The 22968-nt window shown below is 35.5% G+C and overlaps 1 protein-coding gene across 7 annotated transcripts in view; it reads left to right on the forward strand.

Annotated features, from left to right (window-relative positions):
• Positions 1–22968, forward strand: part of MME (membrane metalloendopeptidase) — a 115143-nt gene that overhangs the window by 59953 nt on the left and 32222 nt on the right. For all 7 annotated transcript variants that reach the window (XM_026665365.2, XM_087965210.1, XM_087965212.1 and 4 more), the window contains 8 exons: positions 4768–4803; positions 13822–13983; positions 15148–15228; positions 16301–16396; positions 16500–16618; positions 18180–18245; positions 20230–20364; positions 21594–21695. In XM_026665365.2, coding sequence (XP_026521150.1) covers positions 4768–4803; positions 13822–13983; positions 15148–15228; positions 16301–16396; positions 16500–16618; positions 18180–18245; positions 20230–20364; positions 21594–21695 — 797 coding nt within the window. The remainder of the gene's footprint in view (positions 1–4767; positions 4804–13821; positions 13984–15147; positions 15229–16300; positions 16397–16499; positions 16619–18179; positions 18246–20229; positions 20365–21593; positions 21696–22968) is intronic.

The raw sequence follows: 22968 nt of genomic DNA on the forward strand, positions 1-22968 counted from the left end.
GTATCAATGTTATACCTAACATACTCCCCTTTTGGGTGAAATAAATATATAATACCTTTACAATCTTATCCCATATTTTTCACAACTCTCCTGGTGCTTACTGGCACCTTGGGCTTTAGTAAAATTATCAGCTAAATTGTCCTCCGACATACAGTACTCTAGCTGAATCATCTTACTTCTTACAGATTGTCTCACGTTTAGATATCTTAGATCTGTATGCTTGCTCCTTGTTTTTACTCCAATATTTGTGGCCATTTGAATTGCTGCCTGATTATCTTCATGTATAATTATAGGATAATCTACAGTTATACCTATATCAATTAACATTTGTTTATACATTATTAATTCTGTACATAACAATGATAAACAGGAGAATTCTGCCTCCATAGTAGACAAACTTATATGCTGTTGTCTTATTGACTTCCAGCCTATTAATGTATTACCCAGCATTATGGCTGTTCCTGAAGTCGACTTTCTAGTGTCTCTTTCTGATGCAAAGCTAGCATCTGCATAAGCACACAGAATTAAATCACCCTTTGGTTCTAAATACAATGAATAATTCATTGTCTTTTTAAGATATCTTAATATCCTCTTAGCTGCAATCCAGTGTCTTTCACATGGTGCAGAATTGAATCTAGCCAACTGATTCACACAGTACGATATATCTGGTCTAGACCAATTACTAATATAACTCAAACTACCAATTAAAGATTGATAAATCACCTTATCAAACTCAGGGCTTTGTACATCAGTGTTGCTAAACTCCTGACTCATTGGAGTCTTAGCCGGCTTACAAAGCTCCATCTTGTAATCTTTTAGCAATTTGCTTATCTTATCTTCCTGAGATATCTTAAAACCTTTCCGTGTTTTCTTTATATTCAAACCGAGATACTTCTTTATCTCCCCTAATTGCTTGATCTTTATTCTCTTTCCTAATGATGCTATTATTTTATTTGCTTCATCATTAGTTTCAGTTATCAATGCAATGTCATCTGTGAATAGTAATAATAATGATACTTCCCATTTGTCTCCCTCTTAAACAGACATGGATCGGCTAAACCAGCTTTAAATCCTATATTGTCTAGTTCCTTTACAATATACTGGTTCCATTCATAGCCTGATTGTTTTAAGACCATAGAGACTTTTCTTTAACAACCAACAATCATTATTATCCTTATTTTCACTTTTAATACCAACAGGTTTTTTCATATAAATAATATGTTTTAATGGGGCGTGCAAGTAAGCAGTTTCCACATCTAAATGGTTAACTATATAGTTTTTACTAGCTGCCCACACTAAAGCTGCTCTCAAGGTTGCTGCCTTAAGACTAGGTGCAAACACCTCATCGTAGTCATTAGCATTCTGCCTAAAACCTTGGGCTACTAACCTTGCCTTATGGATTAAATTACCATCTTTATCTATTTTTACCTTAAATATCCATTTGCAGCCAATGGATTTCTTTCCTGCAGGTAATTTGGCATTTTCATACACCTTCATATCACTTAATGAATTCAGTTCCTTATTCATTGCTGCATACCATCTTTCTTTTTCCTTAGTAGGATACTTTTTAATTTCTTCAACAGAATTAGGAACTTGATTAATCTGGCACACTGTGTTAGCCTGGTACCTATCAGGCGGTCTAGATATACGTGTAGTTCTTCTGGGAATTACAGGGCTTACAGGAGGACTTTGTTGAACTACTACCTGTTCATCTTCCTCATCCTGTTCAGCTATTGAATCTGTTTCTTCCTTTATGGGCACTATTTCATCCTGTATTTGTCTCTTTACTTTATTTTTAAAGTTACAGGGATAACTAATGGGATTTCTATAGGATTCAATAATTACATCTTTATTGGCATCCTGTTCTAATTTCTCCCATCCTTCATGTTCTAGAAATTGGGCACTAGCACTACATAACACTTTAGATGTGCCTTTCTCCCAAAATCTATATGCCCTATGGTTTGCCTGATAACCAACGAAGAAAAATCTTTTAGCTCTATGTTGCCCCTTTTTTCTGAGTTGTGCAGGAATATGCACCCATGCTGGTGCACCAAATGTGTGCAGGTAACTTAGATCAGGTTTCCTGCCATGCCATCTGGTGAATGGTATTTCACCTGTCGTTGTATTAACAACGTTGTTCAATATGTTATTAGCACACATTGTAGCCTCCCCACAAAGAATCAGGTAACCCAGAATCATTTAACATTGTTCTAACCATTGCCTGTAGTGTTTGGCCTCTTCTTTCAATAAAAGCATTATGTTCTGGCCTGTATGGAGCAGACTTCTTATGCTCTATTCCAGCTACTTTAAGTCTGTTCTGGAATTTGTTATTAATAAATTCCGTACCATTATCTGTCACCAGGGTTATCAGTTGTCGTTTAGACTTTCTTTCAGCAAACCTAAGCCAATTGAAAAAATGTTGATATGTTTCAGTTTTGCTTTTCATTAAATAGCAAAACCCATATCTAGAATAATGATCCATAATGCTCAGTATATATCTAGCACCCCCATACTGGGTTTCTTTGGACCTATTATGTCTGCAAATACTACTTCTAAAGGTTCTTTTGTTTTGAAACCATTTAGCCTATTTGCAGGCAATACCTTGCTCTTATCTTCACAGCAAACATTACAACGTAAATATTTATCACAAGGTTTTAACCTTATTCCTTCAGATAACTCAACTGTACGTTTTAGCATTTTAAAATTTACATGCCCCAAACGCCTATGCAATAAATGGATACATTCATCATGAGGCTTTATATTATTAAATACAGTTTGAGCCTCCCCTTTCTTACTATTATCTAATACATATAATGTTCCATTTAAAGCTGCAGTTACCCTTTTGTTATCTTTTTCAATTATGCAATTATTATCCTTAAAAATAATTACATAACCTAATTTATCTAATACCCTTACTGAAAGCAAATTAAACTTTAGTTGCGGTACATACAACATTTTTATATCCTGGTTTATGTACTGACAACGTGCAAAACCTTGACCTTTCGCTTTCAGGTTCCAGCCGTTAGCAAGAGATATATGTTGAGAACTTGTAGACATTTTTATAAATTTTGTCTTATCTCTTGTGATGCAGTGGGATGCGCCACTGTCAACCACCCATAGATTATTCTTCACATCAGAGTTGCTAAACGTGGCTAGTTCAAATGCTTTCTTTGGCTTTTTTACATTCTGGCTTTTTCTCTTTTTGCAGAATCTTGCCAATGTCCTCTGCCTCCACAATTAAAACACTTTTTAATTGTGTATGCCGTTGAAGATAAATTCTCTTCTTCCAGGTGCTTTACTTTGCTTTGCTGGTTTCTTTCAAGCTTTGAAGATAATTTCTCTTCTTTCTTATCTTCTCTCAGCTCGTCACGCTCACGCCTTCTTCTGGCTTCTTCTAGTAGCCTGCCTGTAATCTCGGTTAATGAGAGGCTTTCTTTTGGCAATATCTCTAACGAAGTCACATAGTCATCATAGCTTTGATCTAATGAAGATAATATTATGTAGACTTGTTGCAGTTCATTAAATATAAGCTCTTTTTCTTGCAATTCTTGAAAAATGCTCTTCATACAGTTTAAATGAACTAACATATCTCCATTCCTCTGAAGATGCGTTGAAAAAGCTTCCGTGTAAGATTTATATGTGCTCCTACACTGTCCCGAACATAAATCTTCCTGAGGTTCTCCCAGCAGTTTGCAGCATTTTCTTCTCCACGAATATGGACAAGCTGCTGATCACAGAGAGTCAGTCCTATGATGCATAAAGCCTGCTCATTTTTCAGTTTAAAGTCTTGTAACTTTTCATTATCATCATCATTAGCAGGATCCCAGCTACTCACATCTGGTGGGTTTGCTATAATGTCCCACAAACCTTCTCTGCGTAGAAGTAAACTACATTTCATTGACCATGAAACATAGTTTGTTCCATCCAGCCTGGATATCATGGACAGTTGTGACAAATTTACTTGTGCCATTGCTCTTCAGATATTTTGACTATTTTAAACTAATTAAAACAGTTTGTTTTTACAGTAATGTGCAACTCACACCAACTCTCTCTGCTATATCCTGGTTAGTTAGACTATGCTTCTGGGCCCATAACCAATGTTAGGTTTTGGGGATTAACCCCTAGAAGAGTATTGCAGCAGTAGTCAAGCCAGGCAACCAAAGGAGAGCGGAAGGGCCCCAGAGTATACACACACTGAACACAAACACTGTTTGTAGTTTAAATAGTTTTTAATCCAGTTAGAGTTTAAGCATTGTCATTCAGTCCATTAAGTCATTCACAGTATTTCCATCCAGTAAGACTCACTAGTATAGTCCAAGTTAAGAGTCCTTGCAATATCTTTATCAGCCGATAAAGATATCTTCTCCTCCTCCGGTTTCACTCTCCAGAGAAACAAACGCTGGATATTCAGTAGAATTACACAATAATCAGCAAACAGTAGCAAACAATAACAGTTCAGTCACAGGCACTCACAGTCAGTAATCACAGTTAGTCACAGCAGCACACAGTTACAGCCAGCTACAGTAACAGTTACAGACAGCAAGCTTTCCAGCTTCTAATGCTTCCTTATATTGTAACTTCTAACCGCACCCTTAATCGGCTAATTGCCTGCTGCATTGTGCTTAAAGTGATAAGCACTTAAACCATGATATCTAAGTTTTATATATTTATTCACCCAAACCATATTTGGTATCAATGTTATACCTAACAACTTTAACGTGCTATGAAAAAACAACAACATCCTAATCCATCCATTTTTTATTCCAGATGGCATTTGTAAAACTTCGGACTGTATAAAATCAGGTAAGATAGATAGAATGTCTCCATTTCTTTTACTATATTAATAAGGAGTTTCTAAAAATAATGTATCCCCAGAGACATGAGCACAAGCCAGTTTTTTGTGTCGTGTCTCTTGAATTGAACATCTGTTTTATTCTTCCACTCTGTATGACAATCTGTTTTTGAAAGTCAGAGATATAACAATACAATATCACAGTGGAAACTGTAGAAAGTAACTGCAGGTAACCCAACTCAAGAAAGATATATTTATTCTTTTAATCAAGGAATTGTGAAGTTCTTTGATTAAAAGCAAACAAAATAATGGAATCACTTGCAGCTGTACAACATCAGGCTTTGTATTAGAGCACTCCTAAAATTAACAGATCTCTGCAAATACAGAGCCTTGTGATGAGTGATTAATAGATTTCCCTCAAACAGTCTTGGTCATCCCATGAAATATCTCTATAAAATGCCTAAGATTAAGGGAAGTGGATCTAGTGATTCAAAATGTGGTGTTTTGTTTGTTAATGAGAATATATAAGATGGTATGCTGACTTAATGGCATAGGCCAGGGGTGTCAAACTTACAGCGTCATGGCAGCATCACGTGATGTATCAGGACTTTTTTCTCCTTTGCTAAACCGTGCGTGGACGTGACCTGCGTGTGACGCATCCGGCCCGTGGGCTGGGAGTTTGACAGCTCTGGTGTAGGCATAGACTTAACCTGGTTCTAATATATAGAATCAATCTGTGAATCTCCAGATGTCAAGGTTTTCCTTTTGTTTCCTTGAATTGACAACAGATCATTTCACAGGGAAGGGGGAGAAGGCTTGTAATTTTGCTCTGTTTATATGATTAGCTCATTAAAATACCTCTTAAGGCACAGTAACTATGCTGATCATTGTGATAATCCTAGTCACATATAGTCATGCAAAGAATGTTGGAACCAAATAGGTAAGGTGGTTGAATTGAAAGCGGGCAGCGTTCATTAAAGCTTTGAAAGGCCCAGAACAATATCTATGTTTTCAACAGTTTGTCAGAGGTCCTAAAAAAGGGACATATTTATCCTTATACAGGCCTAATGGAAACACATTCCCAGTGCCAAATTAATTAGGCTGGTGCTCACTTTCTTGCTGTGCTGCAAAAGGATGAACAAAAACAGTTGACAATCCTACTGCAGTGTGGTATGACAAGCTAAGAAACATGTTTTTAGGTGTATTGACAACCGAGATCTTTTCTTCCCACCATCCATTTAAACTGAAAGCAATTCATTTAGTTTTGTGCATTCTCAGTGGTGTATGCAAAGCTGATTCAGGAGCATCCATGGGGGGGGAGGGGGAATGAAAAAGGTAAGTTGGCAGCTACAAATTATCGTGTATAAAAAAGGGACAGGACTTCAATTGCCTCTGGTCTAATCAATTACATCGTGCCAAGATGTCACATGGCATATTATTATCAGGGATAAGTTCCGAAGGAGGAAGAAAATAAAGGCAAATCATAACCAGATGATAAAGGCTACAATCACCAGTGGAAAAAAGTAGATTAGCACAAAGGTCAAAAAATTCCGTTATTATAGCTGACCCAAATGAAGTTTTTTTTGTCATCTCACCTGTCCAACGTAACGAGCAGTTTTAAATTTTGCATTAATAACTTTAGCTGTGTGAACAGACAGTAAACTGGTTTCTTTTCTGTGTTACCTTTTCTGCCCTGACAGGCATGGCATGGGAGTGGAGATGGGAAGTCACCAGGACACAGCACATTAACTTTTGAAATATTTAAAAATATATTGTCAGAATTCTTGGTATAAGGACAGAAATTAACAAGATGAAAAATTACAAGACTAGTGGTCTTTTTATCATAATGACTGAGTTCATGTGCTGCATTGAACCAGAACAATTAAAGACTTAGTTATCTATATGACAATGTTTGAAACTTTGTTGCTGTTAATTGGGGGTGGGATTGTGAGACAGAGTACGAACCTGTCATGTTGGTTAGTTTAAGATTCAGTGTATTATGCTTTCTAGAATGTGAATTAATTAAGCAACAGTGATAAGTACTAGTGTGACTTATCAAGTGCATGATACTAATTTTTCCTTTAAACTTTCATTGCACATTTTATAGTGTTCTGGTTTGTACAGAATTCTGATTTGTGGGAACAGAGATAACATGAAGATTAAACTTTATGAGTAGCATAATTGACTCCTGTAGTGTCTTGCATGCTGTTTATTAAAAAAATGTTCACTTATCAAGATTAATGGCTAATAATTAATATTTGCTTTTCAAGGTTTCTAGTTAATAAAATATTTTTACCATCCAACACCAATTAACCTGGAGCAGAATGTTAAGCTTACTTAATCAAAATACTTTTTAATTGCTCAATCACCTTCCTGAGGCATATTAAGGAAACTGCTCTTTCTGATATTGAAGAAAGTCTTGAATAATATACTTTCCTTGCAAAGCCATCACTTATTGGATGTTTTAAGCTAGTTAACAATTTGCAGTGGTATAATCTTATGCTTATATATTCATTTATTTTATCCCACTTGTATCATTATTATAAATAAGTCAAGACAGCAGACCTGCCTAATACTCCTTCTTCCTCCTCCTCCTATTTTTCCTACAACAACCCTGTGAGGTGGGTTGGGCTGAGAAAGAGAGACTGGTGAAAAGTCACCTCGTCACCCAGTCAAGACAGAACTAGAGCGCACAATCTTCAGAATTCTAGCATGACTCTTTAACCACTCTTGATAGCTTTATAATAGATTTGTGTCAGATTCCATTCTCTAGGAATTCATGTAATTGAAGGGTTTTTTTAAACATAAATTAAATATTAGATGTTTCCAAGAAATAAATACTGTGCTGAAAAATGAATTTTGATAACTGACTGTGACAATAATATCTGGTTTTTGTGATCCTCTTTTGTATTTTGGGGGATTTGAATTGATTTTTAAAAATAGTTTAGTTTGCAAATATAGTCATTAAAACTATCAAACCACAACTGTGAGTGAATGCATTTCTAGCTAAGGATATACAGTATCTGCACTTTCTGCTTGGCCAGTTGTCATGGTGGGTTCCCCACTTCTCCCTGAAACAGATGTCATCCTCCCTTACTCACAGCCCTTTGCAAATGAAACCACAGTCTTTGCTGTTTTCGATTTTAAAAAAATACTCTTTTCTCATCAGAGCTGTCTTAAACCCTTCAGAGCAGGTGTTCTTTAGCAATTCTTTGTTCTGATCTTCTGGTAGCCTCAGCTCCAACTGACTGCAGTATTTGTCCTCTTTCCACCTCTCAGGGGCTGGTCACTTTGCTATGTAGACAGTCTCCACATGTTTTTATAGTCTTGTTATTGATCCAGTGACAGCAAGTTAAGTCAATGAAGCTTTTCTCATCCCTGGAAACGCAGGTTCCATTCAAATCTTACATCTTTTCGTGGGCATCCAGCAAGTCTGGCCTTCCCTACATGGATGATAAGGACAAGAAGTCAGAGATGGGCAATCAGATCTTGCAATGGCCATAGTCCACATAGCACAGCCCAGACCTGTTAATAACCCATTTCAATCCAAACTGAAATGTCTGAAAAAGCCGCAGGGAACAGAACAAGACAGAATTGTCTTACGATAGATTGAAGAATTGCTTTAAGTCTGTTTCCTCTAACAGCAGATTTAGGAGATTGCATACCCATAAGCAATTTGATTCCAGAATCCCTGAACAATGCTCTAAGTTCGTAGAATGAAATATAAAGGAAATGAATGGATCTCCCAAAGATTTGTGAATTTCAAGGACAACAGTGCAATTTCAGGATCAAGGGTTATCTTGGGGAAAGGGGAATGATTTGCTATCAGGTTAATGTTGATTCTTCATGACCACATAGATAGATTTACTACACAACAATCTATCCATAACCTCAGGTCTTCCAATAATGCATTCGTCATCATTATAACTGAGTCTATTCACCTTGCTTCTTGTTGCCTTTTCTCCCACCTTTCCCAGTATCATAGCCTTCTCCAGAAAGCTAGCCGTTCACATAATGTGTCTCAAATAGGACATTCTGATCCTGGTCATTTATGTCTTGAGTAAGAACTCTGGATTCAATAAACTGTTTGTTTATTTTCTTGGTTGTCAATAATATTCTTAGGAACCTTCTCCAATACTAAAGTTGGGCTGGGGGAAAGAACTATTTTCCAAAAAGAGGTGGGCAGGGACAAGGCAATAAAAAATTTTGATTCAATTTAATTTACATTTAATTAAAATTAAATTAAATTAATAAGATTATCCTCTTAACTCATCTAATAATTTCTCTCGGTCAAATTACAACTTAATCTTGACTTTGGGAAATTTGGGTGGGGTCCTGTGATATTCAGATTTTAAATTATGAATCTCTCTTTTGGAACTTAGAGAACCTTAATGGCATTTAGATATAAACAGAGTTTACAAATAAGTTTAGAAGAGACAATAAATCTATCACTAATACATCTGTTGTGGTATCATGGAAAAAGGAATTGAACTCAGATTTACTCAGTTAATCAAATAAAGCAATGAGATTTAATCATGAGGATGGTGAAGTCTGAATCTCCCAAAGTATTATAGTATTACTATATATTTATAGCCAGCTGACTGCCTTGCCTTATGTAAGACCATTAGATCTGAAAATCTACTTTGCCAAATGCTGACACTAGCTTAAATCTGAAGTTTGAAGTGGGTTGCCCCACTACTTCAGCTTGGAGAGGTTGCATAGCAGTGGCATCTATGCTGTAATATGCTCTATTGGGAAATCAGTGAGTTCTTGGGAATAGATAAACAAATAAGGCTGTCTCCAATCTTGCCATTGCATCATGTAGGGATTGCAGTTGATAAATTGAAGACAACACATTTGCTTCCTCATATCATATACCATATATCATTACCCTAATTATTATTTTTAATGAAACATACTTTTACAAATTCAATTTAATTTCATTAAGTTGGTTAAATGGTTTTAAGGAAATCAGCACTAATCTAAATAAAACAAACAGACAAACAAAAAGCTACAATGCTTGATATAGTAGACCAGGGGTGTCAAACTCATGATGACACATTGTCGTCATGTGTCGTATCGCAACTTTTTTCTCCTTCGCTAAACTAGGGGTGGGCGTGGCCAGTGAATGATGAATCTGGCCTGCGGCCCATGAATTTGACACCCCCTATAGTAGATGAAGGCACAAAGACTTCATAGTTTAGTCTATATTTATTTTTTCTTGTTAACTCTTTGGGTGGTAATTAGAATGGTAGATTTCAGTGCAAAAATACAGATAACTACTACATGAAAACAAAGAATTAAGACTTCTTGGTATCTCATTGCTGGGATTTTTGCACCGCAAGTATAGCAGCCATAATATTTAGTACATTAAGTATGTACTGTGTCTTTAAACCTATCCCTGTCTCTATAATAATTTTCCAACCTACTATTGATTGATCAATAAAAAGCCTAGTTGTGGACATGTATTAAATACTACTAAAACCTAATTGCTTTATTGATTTAATACAAATTAGGAAAGCTTGCGCATATGATCAAGATTCACAGACAAGGAAACAGTTTGGGGAAGAGGCAGAAAATAATATGTTTTATATCACTGCCATATCTGCTTTTTCATAATATCACCTCTCTCTTTAAAATTGCATCTCTCATGCCCTGATAACTTCTCTGCTTTGTTAAATCTATATTTGAAATGGCAAATTTAGGCAATATGTGGCATTCTCCAGTCATGGAGATTCCCTTCATATGTTAGAATTCTAATCTTTCAGGCCTTTGAATTGTGCAAAGTCCCCAAAATAAGTAGAAATGTCTCTTTCCTAACATATGAAATAATATGCAGTTAACAGTCAGAAAGTGACAGAGACCTTATATTTAGGAGCGGAAGCCTCTCCAATATTTTCTTAAACGTGTCATTCTTCTGAGTTAGATTATTTAATCTCCTGACAATGATCAAAAATAATTTCATTTCCTTCTATGATCAGTTATTGATTGTGCTCAGCAGCTGACCTCTGTTTTATCTGTTCCAAGTTAACAATTCTTATTGTATGCATGTTTAATCTGTGTTATGTGAAACTAAGTCCATTAACTCTTCCTTCCAGGTAACTATGCATTAATTGCTGTTATGTAGAACAAATCTGTTTATTTAGCTTCCCAAACAGAGAAATATGTTTTTGATCTATTAAGTTATTTTTCCCTCAAAAGAAAACAGGTTGATGAAGGTATTTATGGTGGGCTACAAATACAAAGAAACCTTTGTAGGCTGTTCTATGTAGTTCAGTATGACAAGCATTTTAGGTCTGTTCAGCCAACGTATTGGCCTCATTTCATGAAGTTGTTTGTGGCAAGGAGCAATTCCCCATTGCAGATGCTTAAAAGAAATGACAGGGATGTTAGTTTGATTTCAACAGCACTTTTTCTATTACAATATTCTCAATATCTATGGAGATTCTTAGTCATCCAGGTTGTGGTGGTCACAAAGGTGCTTTTTTCAAGAGGCAACTGGACTTTCTGGCAATTCTTTCTTGAGGAGTTGGAGCTGTGCTTTCTGCAGGATGCTTTCTGCTCTGTGTCCCTTCACTGTTGAGCACAGGCACAGGCTTTTGGGGATAAGTCTGTCCTGTCTGCATCTCAAATTGAAACGCAAATGGTTCTGGTAGTCAGCAATTTTTATGGGAATCCATAAAGACTCAAACAAGAATGAAATCTAAGTTTTCTTGTTCAATCTAAGTTTTCTTGTTCAATCTAAGATGAATGAATAAGATGAGGGAGAAACATGCACAGATATTGGGAAAAGGGCCTCTAATATTGTTGGAAATGTGTGTTCTAGTACAGATTTGTATGTTATCAATGGAGTATAATGCTTAAACAGAGTTAATATTATAGATTTTTGTGGCTAGTCCAATACCCAGTTTTAATTTCAATGCATTCCATCATTACATTAAAAAAAATGTGATGCACTTTTAAAAAATACCTTCCCATTTTCAGAGAGAAAATTGCAATATAATTTACATCTTATTGCATTCATTATCTCAATGAAGGAACATAGCCAGGTGTAATTTTAAAGAACAGTGCCATTCAGAAAGAGGAGCCTCATCTTGACAATTGGAATCTGGAGAACAAAGTTAAATAAATTACGTTTCATTAGGCAACACCAGGTTGCAATTCAGAAGTGTGAATATCCTGGTATCAAATAGTATTTTTATATTAAATTATATGAACATTTGGTCTTAGATTAGTAAACAAATAGCCATGGCAGATAATAAATTGCATGAAGTAACATTAGATAAATAGGTAGGTAGGTAGGTAGAATACTTTGTTGGCCAAGTGTGATTGGACACACAAGGAATTTGTCTTGGTGTAAATACTCTCAGTATACATAAAGAAAAGGTACATTCATTAAGAATCAAGAATCATAACATACAACACTTAATGATAGTCATAGGGTACAATTAGCAATCAAATCATACTAGGAAACAGTCAATAAAAATCGTAAGGATACAAGCGACAAAGTTACAGTTCCACAATCACAAGTGGGAGAGGATGGGTGATAAGGAGTGATGAGAAGATTAACAATAATATTAGTCCAGACTTGGACAGTTGGACAGTGTTGAGGGAATTATTCGTTTAGCAGAATGATGGCGTTCAGGAAAAAACTCCCCTTGTGTCTAGTTGTTCTGGTGTGCAGTGCTCTATAGCATTGTTTTGAGGGAAGGAGTTGAAACAGTTTATGTCTGGGATGTGAGGGGGTCTGTAAATATTTTCACAGCCCTCTTTTTGACTCGTGCAGTGCAGGTCCTTGATTGAAGGCAGATGGGTAGTAATTGTTTTTTTCTGCAGTCCTAATTATCCTCTGAAGTCTGTGTCTCTCCTGTTGGGTTGCTGAACCAAACCAGACAGTTATAGAGGTGCAGATGATAGACTCAATAATTCCTCTGTAGAACTGTATCAACAGCTCCTTGGGCAGTTTGGGCTTTCTGAGTTGGTGCAGAAAGAACATTCTTTGGATGATGTTTTTGATGTTAGGTGTCCATTTTAGGTCTTGTGATATGATAGAACCTAGAAATTTGAAGGTCTCTACTGTTGATGTTGTGTTGTCTAGTATTGTAAGAGGTGATAGTATGGGAGGGTTTCTTCTAAAGTCTACCACCATTTCTACGGTTTTGACTGTGTTCAAATAAAATAAAACAATAACACTGCTATGCAAAAACAAAAAACAAAAATTAGAAAATAACCATACAATTAAAATAATACATAAATACACAATGGCAGAATAAAATGCATGGTTGAATTCACATAATGTATTAAGCTGTGCTTTGTTCAAAAGCAATGCTTAACTGTCATATATAGCTGTCCATGAGACTTGGCTTCACCTATTGCAATCAAGTGAAATATCTTTCACTTGATTGCAGTAGGTGAAGCTAAGTCTCATGGACAGCTATATATGACAGTTAAGCATTGCTTTTTGTTTTTTGGCCCATACTGCAATCTCAAACAAGCAGGTATCAGGAAACATAGTGTGGTTCAGGAAGGGGACCGCTGTGGTAGCAGATGGTGTGCTTTAATATGTCCAACATTTATAGGGCAATCCCTGGCAAATAAAGATACAGTATATATAGTTAGATATAAACATGGATAAAAACATGGACATTAATTTTCATGTACCCTCAGATGAAGGGAGTTATGTTTCAATCAACTCATGTTCTTGGAAGAGACTCTCCCACCGAACCAAAAATATTTAACATAGTGCAAAATTCAGATGTTATTTATGGCAGTCTACAATTCTGTATTTGGATAAGTTCTATTTGTTGCAATAATACTGACACCCAACTAACTGTGCTGTTGTATAGTGGAATTCTATACGTGTGTCTTCAAAAGTAATTAATATTCAGCTTGGCTTAATTCAAATGCTTGAGGGTTACAACTCTCATCTTACAACATATTAACGTTACTATTTTATAACAATAAAGATAAATGTAGACTATTTAAAAATACATTATCCTTAATATGTCTTTATTTTTGTTTTATGACAGCTGCCCGAATCATTGAGAACATGGATACAGCAGCAGAACCTTGCAATAATTTTTACCAGTATGCTTGTGGAGGATGGTTAAAAAAGCACATCATACCAGAGACAAGTTCCCGTTATAGTAATTTTGATATTTTAAGAGATGAACTAGAAGTTGTTTTGAAAGGTCAGTAGTACAAATAAGTTATTCCAATTTTTGGATCATTTTGTTTTTTTATATACATTCCAATTTTGTGACAGAAGAGCAAGAGATTTATTCTGGTTTATCTAAAACCAATCTCAAAGATTTGCTAGGTTACATGCAAGTTTGTAAGGTCATATGTTTTTTTAGTAAACAAAAAAGATAAAGAAGATAATACATAATAGCAGATCCCAACAATGTGGGGCTGAAAAAGCTACAACCAAAAAGAACATCCCCAGCAAAAATTCACATCAACAGTGGGTCAAAAGTAAACATATCTGAGTGATCTTGGTCTTATTTAGTGGAACAGACTCTGCATTGCATTCTGGCTCTTGCATCATCTGGCTCAGTGATCCAAAAGAAATGTACAGTTGTTCTAAAAATGACAAAAAGGATAGTTAGCTTAAAAAGTTGAATATACTGCTCAAAACATTGATAGTCCAAACTAGTCAGTCTTACGCTTTATATTTAGATACAAACAAATAATGGCTGTAGTAGAAGTATCAGAAAGTGTCAAATTTTATGAGAATCAGAAAAATAATTTGGGAACAGAGATCCCATAAAAACATAAACTGAAACATTACATTAATCTTAGAATATTTACAGAGGGACAAAGCAAACGTCCAAAATGGAAGAGAATCTGTGGCAGAGGTAGCACCAATTTCTAAAGTCTACTGAGTTTGCATTGACCAGGTGAAAACGTATAGTATAGAAAGTGTTCTGTTCTTGGTTTTGCTTCTTTTATTCCTTCCTAATAGGGCCTTTTGGAAGGGGAATTCCATTAGTACTTCTAGGAAAGAAGGATCAGTAGATCCTTCTTCAACCTGATTGGAAAAGCACCTTTTTAATTTACCCTCTGTGGTAAAAGGCAGCTATGCTAGCAGAAAACTGCTTCACAGGGGAACTTTAGTAGTGCCTCTTTCTTTCTTGAAATAAGTCTATCCCTTCACCATGGAAATTTGGTTCATCATTCTGCCAGAAACTCTAAGTTTGGATTATAAGGGATTGAATTCTGTTCTCATTTTATTTTTTTATAAGGTTAAAATGAGTGAAATGGGTATCATTATGTGTGCTTCTGCATAACACCTGTAGAACATAACCTACATTAAGTATCACACTTGGTAATATATGTATCTTTATCATTTTCAGATGTTCTTGAGAAGAACAACAGTAATGATATAGAAGCTGTTGCAAAAGCGAAAATACTGTATAGATCTTGTATAAATGAAAGTAAGTTGTTTGTTAAATTACCACATTTAAGAGTAATGAATATAACCTTGTTCTGATTAATTGATTGATTGGCCACCCGTCTTACCTCAAGGTAACTCTGGGAAGCTTACTAATACTACTTTTTAGTCACATTCTTGCAACTGCTTTATAGGCACCATAGTATGCTTCACATATTTAAATTCACCTGTATAAGGTTAGTATCAGTATATTGAATTCTGTACGTATTTCTTAGTTAATTGTTTCAATTCTCAAGACGAATCGTACAGTTGACTAATTTAAATCTATTTTGTAGATACTCTGTAGAAGGTCATAGAAAAGACTGATAGAATGTTTCCATTTGTGGAATCTATAAAGGAAATGGCTAGCAAAAAAAAGAAAGAAATATTGGAGAGATTATTTTATTCACATTAGACATTACTGATCCTTGAATTATTTCCAGTGCACTAAGGTTTGGGTTTGGGTTTGGGTTTGGGTCAGGTCTGGTCTGGTCTGGTTTGATCTGGCATGCCATTGGAACCCAGACATTGTTGTTCTGTAAGCCTCCCAGAGGCATTATTGTGAGAGTAGCGGTCAGACTGACTGTCAGGCTGATTGACTGAATTACTCTTTTTGAATACTTTGCCCAGATATGCAATGTTTACTAATGCTACATAGGTGGGCTCAATACCTCTGTAATCCATAACTACAAACCATAATTGCTATCTTCCCATTAATCATAAGATAGAAACAAATCATTTTATGGCTTAGGCCATAAACCATAGACCAAAGGAGAGAGGGAATGGAATGACATCATGTGACATCATATTATGTAAGTTGTTTCATTGCTGTGATGACATCATCACATGTGTAACATTGTTGTTACTTGTGTCACTTACAAACTTATTAAATCAGACACCAAAGATTCAAGTTACTTCCATCTATATGTTTGTTCTCCAACTTTTCTTGTGAGATATGATTCTGCAGAAAATGTTTGTTTGGAAATATAGGACCATCACCATACATCATTGTGATAATTAAATGGTTTAAAAAGTCTGTATCTGTAATTAATGGAATTCATGTTTATTTTCACAAGCTGCCATTAACAGCAAAAAAGGGAAACCACTAATTAACCTAATGACCAATATTTTAGAATGGCCTATAGCAGCAGACAACTGGGACCTGAATCATGGTAGGTGAATTCAGATCATTTGTTCATTATAATTATCAAATGGGAAAGGGTGGGATTAGAGTTATCTTTATCCAACACTGATTATACATTTTTACTACTTTAGGCTCCACATGGAGTGCAGAGAAATCCATTGCAGAGTTAAATTTTCAATTTGGAAGAAAAGTCATAATTAACATGTTTGTTGGCACTGATGATAAAAACTCCTTACAACATATACTTCATGTAAGTTTGTTGTTCTTAGAAATGCCTAAAAATGTATTTGTTCTGACTGGTATAGTTAGAGAAACTAGGGATTTTAAATTGTCTATCCATAAAGACTTCTATTGATACATATAAATAACTCATAATCCTGCTGTAGATTCTTCAATATGGCTCACAAGCAAGGATGCAACAGAATGGTAACGCACATGTAAATCCCATTTCATTTCCATTAAAAATGTTTTGCTAAACATGTCATATATAGTCAGGATTCATTTCCTTTGATAATTGAATTTAAATCATCCTGCCACAAATTGCTTGATTGTGTATGCTTGGGAAAAGTAATTAACTTTTCTAATTTTGAATAGAATCTGCCTGATTAACCTACCCATTGATTTTGTGATCCTCAATGATGGAATATCCCTTAAAATTGATGTTCAGATTATTGTAACATACTAATAATTACAATGTGTGCAGGGTTAGGAATGCAGGCAATAAAGAACAGTGGCCTTTGTGAGAACTTGGTAGGAGCCAAGGGACAAGCTATTTGTCCTTAATGTCAGCTGGTACTCCATTCAAAATCCAAGAAAGAAATACTTAGACTCCATTAATTAGAGAAAATATATCTTTTACTGGAAATCAAGTGATAGCAACAAAAGAATTCTGAATCTGAGAAAATGGGCGCATAAATCACATATACAAAGTGATGGCAACGTTCCCACCCCCAATAGTTCAATTGGCTCATCCAATTAAAAGTTGTGTATATCATCATGTGGGCATTTCCAGGAGGTGATGAGGCCTCTGTCCATTGACCTTGACATATTTTTATAAAGAGTTGCAGCTGCGCATAGCATAGGATAGAAGCCTAAGCAAGAAACTTCCCTCTCAACTTATACAGTTCTGTTTTGTAACACCTCCAGTTCACTTCCCATAACCATATCCCCCACTCCTCCCCCCATTACTTATGACAGCCGAAAGGTGCAAAGCAAAGGGGGGGGGAGAGAAAATCTTGAAGGCTGACACTTTATTTCTTTTCCTTGTTTTTAGTTCTATATAGGTTTCTTTCCTCCCATAAAAGAGCAATCGCTACATTTTCTAACTACTAATTAAACTTGGGATATCAATGTGTAGTCACACTCCTATGATGCTGAAGTTCTACTTTTGATTGTGTCTTATGACATTTGCTACTAAGAATACCGAATCCCCATTTCTCCTTTGTCACTGTTAAGCAGTAATGGCTTCTTTCTTACTTCCACAGATGCTTAGAAATTGGCACCTATTTTCCCTTATAGGAAGTATAGCAGAGTGAAACTTTTATGTCTTGATACCACCATCATATTTTCTTTTTCTTGTCACAGTTTTTGGGAGTCAGGCAGGGTACCAATTTTAGTCTTCCTCCTCTCCTCCCTCCTCATTCTTTCCTCCAAATTTTTAGCCTTAGATTCTTGTACTTAAAAAGTCTCACTTTAGAGGCACTTTTTAAAAATGCTTAGAAAAAAGTAAATATCACTGCTTGCAATCTTCTATCTGCCGAAAAATTGTTGTTCTATTTGTGGCCTGATTATTTTTAAACTTGGTTTTGTAGGTTGATCAACCTAGACTTGGACTTCCTTCCCGTGATTACTATGAATGTACTGGACTGTACACAGAGGTATGTGCAAGTTTAGAAATAAGCAAAAGTTTCTCACAAAAAAGTTAGACTTTCAAACAGCCTTCATTAAATGCTAATAAAATGACAAAAAAGAAAATAAGAGTATCCGTGCATATATATGAACTATTTATAATAACAAATATATTTGCTACATATTTTTATAGCCCAATTTCCATTTGAAAGATATAATGCTGTTTTACTACTCTACAAAAATTGTCCAGCACATCCCAAAACTGTTAAATTTCTATGTGTGTTTATTTGTATCAGATCGACTGTGATGACTCAGTGGTTAAAGACACTGAGTTTGTCAGCTTGCCCCAGCTCCTGCCCACCTAGCAATTTGAAAGCATGCAAATGCAAGTAGATTAATATGTACCACTTCGGTGGAAAGGTAGCAGCATCCTGTGTGCCCTTAGCATATAGCCATGCTGGACACATGACCACGGAAAATATTTTTGGACAATGCCGGCTCCCTCGGCCAAGAAACAGAGATGAGTATTGCATCCTAGCTGGACAAAACTGGACAGGGAAATCTTTAACTGTATATTTATTGTGTATAAAGGAAGAATCCATGCCACTTTTCTGTTTAACGTTTTTATTGAATTACAAGATAAAATAAGATATAAAATATGAAAGTAAATAGGAAAGCAGTTGGTAGGAAAGGGAGGAAGAAAAGTGAGGAAGGATTAAGAAAAAGAAAAAGAAGCATTAACTCTGTTGCAGTAAAGTGAGGCATTAACATCAAATCACAACTTTTTGTTTTTTAATAATAATATAAACTAGCCATTTCTATAAAGATCTATCAGTCTCATCAGTAAAAACCAAAACCAAAGTTTCATTCTTTTCCACTTCAAGCACAAAGTTCAGAAGCGGTCTCCATGTGGAAACAAAAATACTTATATTCTTTTCTTTAATCAAAATGATCAATTTTGCCATTTCAGCCAATTCCATCAGCTTCTGCAGTCATTTTTCCATGACAGGACTCAAAGTCTCCTTCCATTTTTCTGCATACAATAGTCTTGCTGCTGTCAACATATATAGTAACAAAGTTCCAAATTTTTTCTCCAAGTCTTTTTCCATTAGGCCCAAAAGAAATTTCTGGTTTCATTTTCAAAATTTTCTGTATTAAAATATGAATCATACTCCTTTTTTTTTTTTGCTTTATTGCAGAAAAGTCCCTTCTTTACTTATTACATTTTCAACATTCATTTGATGTACCTTTATAAATCTTAGCTAACTCATCTGGTATTAAATACCAGAGATACATCATCTTAAAAATAAATTCTTTTAAATTATAATTTAATGTAAATTCATGCCACTTTTCAAGCAAAGCAAAGACATCCCACATAAACATCTATTGAAAATTTTAGCCAATGCAGACTGAGTGTATGTAAGCACTTCAAACAGAATATGCATTTTGTCTACCAGTCTATATCCCTAAAGTTGATTTTCTATTATGATTTTCTTGCCTTGACTGATGACAGATTGATGCACTCTAACATCAATATTAATTTCTTATACAAAAGGCAGTATTAATGAAGAAAACTGTCAGGTTTTTGTTAACCCAAATATGGATTGTGAGTATACCAATTCCAGCATGCCAAGAAGAAAAGCTAATTAACAAGAGGCAAAGTACTTATGGCAGAGCTTCCTTCAAACATGTAGAAGGTTAATTACAATGAATACTTGTTCTATAATTAATGCCTTATCCCAACTCATAATTTAATGCAATAGTTTAGGAACTACTAGAACTAGTTAGTACTTCCACAGTACAAATTATAGAATTAAATGGACACTATAAATCAAAAATAATACTCATAGTAAAATCTTCATGCAGTATTATGGTGTTCATTAAATATATACGCTAACTTGCCATAACACAATATTTTAAAATTGTTTTCAGCCTGTTCTTTTTATTAACATTTTAATAATTTTTATACAAGTTAATCATAGTATTAAAACAAAACATTCTTTTTTCTTATAGGCCTGTTCAGCTTATATTCATTTCATGACTTCTGTAGCAAAGTTAATTCGCCAAGAAAGAAATCTCTCCATCAATGATACTGAAATTTCTACAGAAGTAGAAAGAATAATGGCTCTTGAGAAAGAAATTGCAAATGTAAGTTAACTCTCCTATTTTATATACAGAATGCTTTGTAAGAATAAAAACGTATGGCTTCTACCTCTTTTCTTCATTCCAAAATTATCCTATTAAATTAGGGATTTTAGGGAGAAAGTAGAGATAAATTTATATATTAAAAAATATTTCTATTTAATTCTGTTTGGGGGATGGGATGCTCCAGGGAATACAAAAAAAAACAAAAAACCATTTTAATTCTAAATCAGGTTGATCTGACTGTTCCCACAATGGTATGGTCCAGAAAAGACTTCCAGAACAGAAAGTGGTTCACAGTATTTCAGATATGGTCTGAAATACAATCGCCATAAAGTGGCTGGATTAGAATGGAAAATGTTCACAGATAATAAATTCCTTATATCTAGTTCTATTTCTATTTCTATTTTGACATTAGTGCATCACATGATAATCCTTCAATATTTATTAGTGGTATATATTAATACTACTATAAGAGTAATAATAAAAATGTATTACATACTCATGTACTCTAAGTACAGTTGCTTTAGTAAAGAGAAAAGACTGAATATTTTTATATGTATGACTCTAGAAATACACAAAATGCTGAGTATTTAATAAAATCTATATACAGTATTATATTGTCACATTCTCTCACTGATAACAGTTTGGATTTAGACTTTGTCATATTTTGAGTAAACATATTGAAATCAATGGGATTTTGATTAGACATAACAAGTCATGTTGATCTCAGTAGTAATTCTTATTCTAAGAGTGATCACAGAACCTGTAAATCAGTGCTATATGATATATTAAAATGACAGTTTAGTTAATAGTGTCTCCACTCACTTGTGCTCATGCTAAGAAGAACCTTTCGTCCTGCCCAGGATCTCTTCTGTTACATTCTTTTGAATCTCAGTGTTCCGAGATTGAGGCTTTATGTTCTTGGAAATTTGCATGATGTAGAAGCTGGCATAAATTGAGATGGGGTATTCAAGGTCAAATTCATCCTGGAGCATAACATAATCCCCAGCTTCAGCAAGAGAATAGAGAGGGCTTCTGTGTTTCCTGGGATCCTGTCCCATAGACCATGAGTTCACACTTTCTTCTACTTTTTATATACGAACAAGCCAGTCATTTATGCCTTTATCTCTTTGACTGGAAGGTTTGCTTTGCCTTTTGTATTAAGGCTTTTTGTCTCTGCTGTCCTTTCTGCAAAGCCACTCCTTTTCATAGTATAAATTTGTTTTTTTTAGATCACAACCAAAGATGAAGACAGAAATGACCCACTTTTGCTATATCACAAAATGAAGCTGAGTGATCTCCAAAAAAATTTCTCCTTTGAAATCAATAATCAGGTACAATATTGCAAACATGTTGTTTCCAGCTTCTGCCATTGACTGGCGATATAACCTCCCCTTTTTTTTTTAAAAAAAAGTAAAATTTAAGATGATGCTTTTGGACTCAAAATACTAAGCTAAATATACCAGCCTGTTGTGTATCTAACTGATAGCAGAGAAAGAAAGCAATTGCCCTAATAAAACTTTTCATAGGACATAAACTTCCTGGTAATTAACAATCACATGAAATAGTTATTTGGTGGTAAAGATTATAACGTGACTATGTTCCTATGAAATCCTATGAAAATTGTGCTTGTTTTTTGTTCTAAAGAATACCATCAATTCGATCACTGCTTCTTCTTTTTTCAACCAGGGCTATGTATATATTACTGGAATTGGAGGCAAACGATCTGGAAAATAATCATATAAATCTTTACTTCCTTTCAGGCTAGAAATATATATACCCATGATGGTGAACCTATGGCATGTGTGCCACAGGTGGCATGCAGAGCCCTCTCTGTGGGCACATAAGCCATCACCCCAGATCAGCTCCACCGCGCACATGCACATGCCTCCCACCAAGCAGCTGGTCTTTGGGTTTCTGCCGTGCATGCGTGGGGGTGGAGAGCATACATGGGAGACGTGCACACATGCATGGGAGATGTGTCCGCATGCATGGGGGTGGGGCACATGAATGGGGTGTGCACCAGGGGTAGGATTCAAATTTTTTTAACAACCGGTTCTGTGGGCGTGGCTTGGGTGGTGGTGGTGGCTTAGGTGGTCATGTGACTGGGTGGACATGGCTTGGTGGACATGTTATTGGTTGGGTGTGGCCAACTCAATATCACTCACATCAAGGCACGCATCTCCTTGCGTGGCCTCTCATCACTGTGGGGATTCTGCAACAGTCGTAAGTGTGAAAAACGCTCATAAGTCACTTTTTTCAATGGTCGCACCACACAAACAAAGTACCAGCAAAGGAGGGGAAAAAAAATCCAGAGAAGTTCCAGAGACAGGAAGTCTAGTCCTGCCAAGAATGTAATAAGGATTAACAGAGAGGCAGTTTCTGTAAACAACACTAGAATGTTTCCTTCCTGCCTTCCTTACAGGATTAGGCCAGTAATTTCTTGTAACAACCGGTTCTCCGAACTGTTTAGAATGTTAACAACCGGTTCCAGCAAATGGTGCAAACTGGTAGAATCCCACCCCTGGTGTGCACACATTACATTTTGGGGAGCATATGTGCTTTGGGCACTTGGTGCTGAAAAGATTAGCCATCATTGATATATAC

This window comes from Notechis scutatus, chromosome 4 (genome assembly GCF_049901735.1).
Source record: "Notechis scutatus isolate UNSWTSFEM ecotype Mainland chromosome 4, rNotScu1.2, whole genome shotgun sequence".
In the NCBI taxonomy this organism is placed as follows: Eukaryota; Metazoa; Chordata; class Lepidosauria; order Squamata; family Elapidae; genus Notechis; species Notechis scutatus.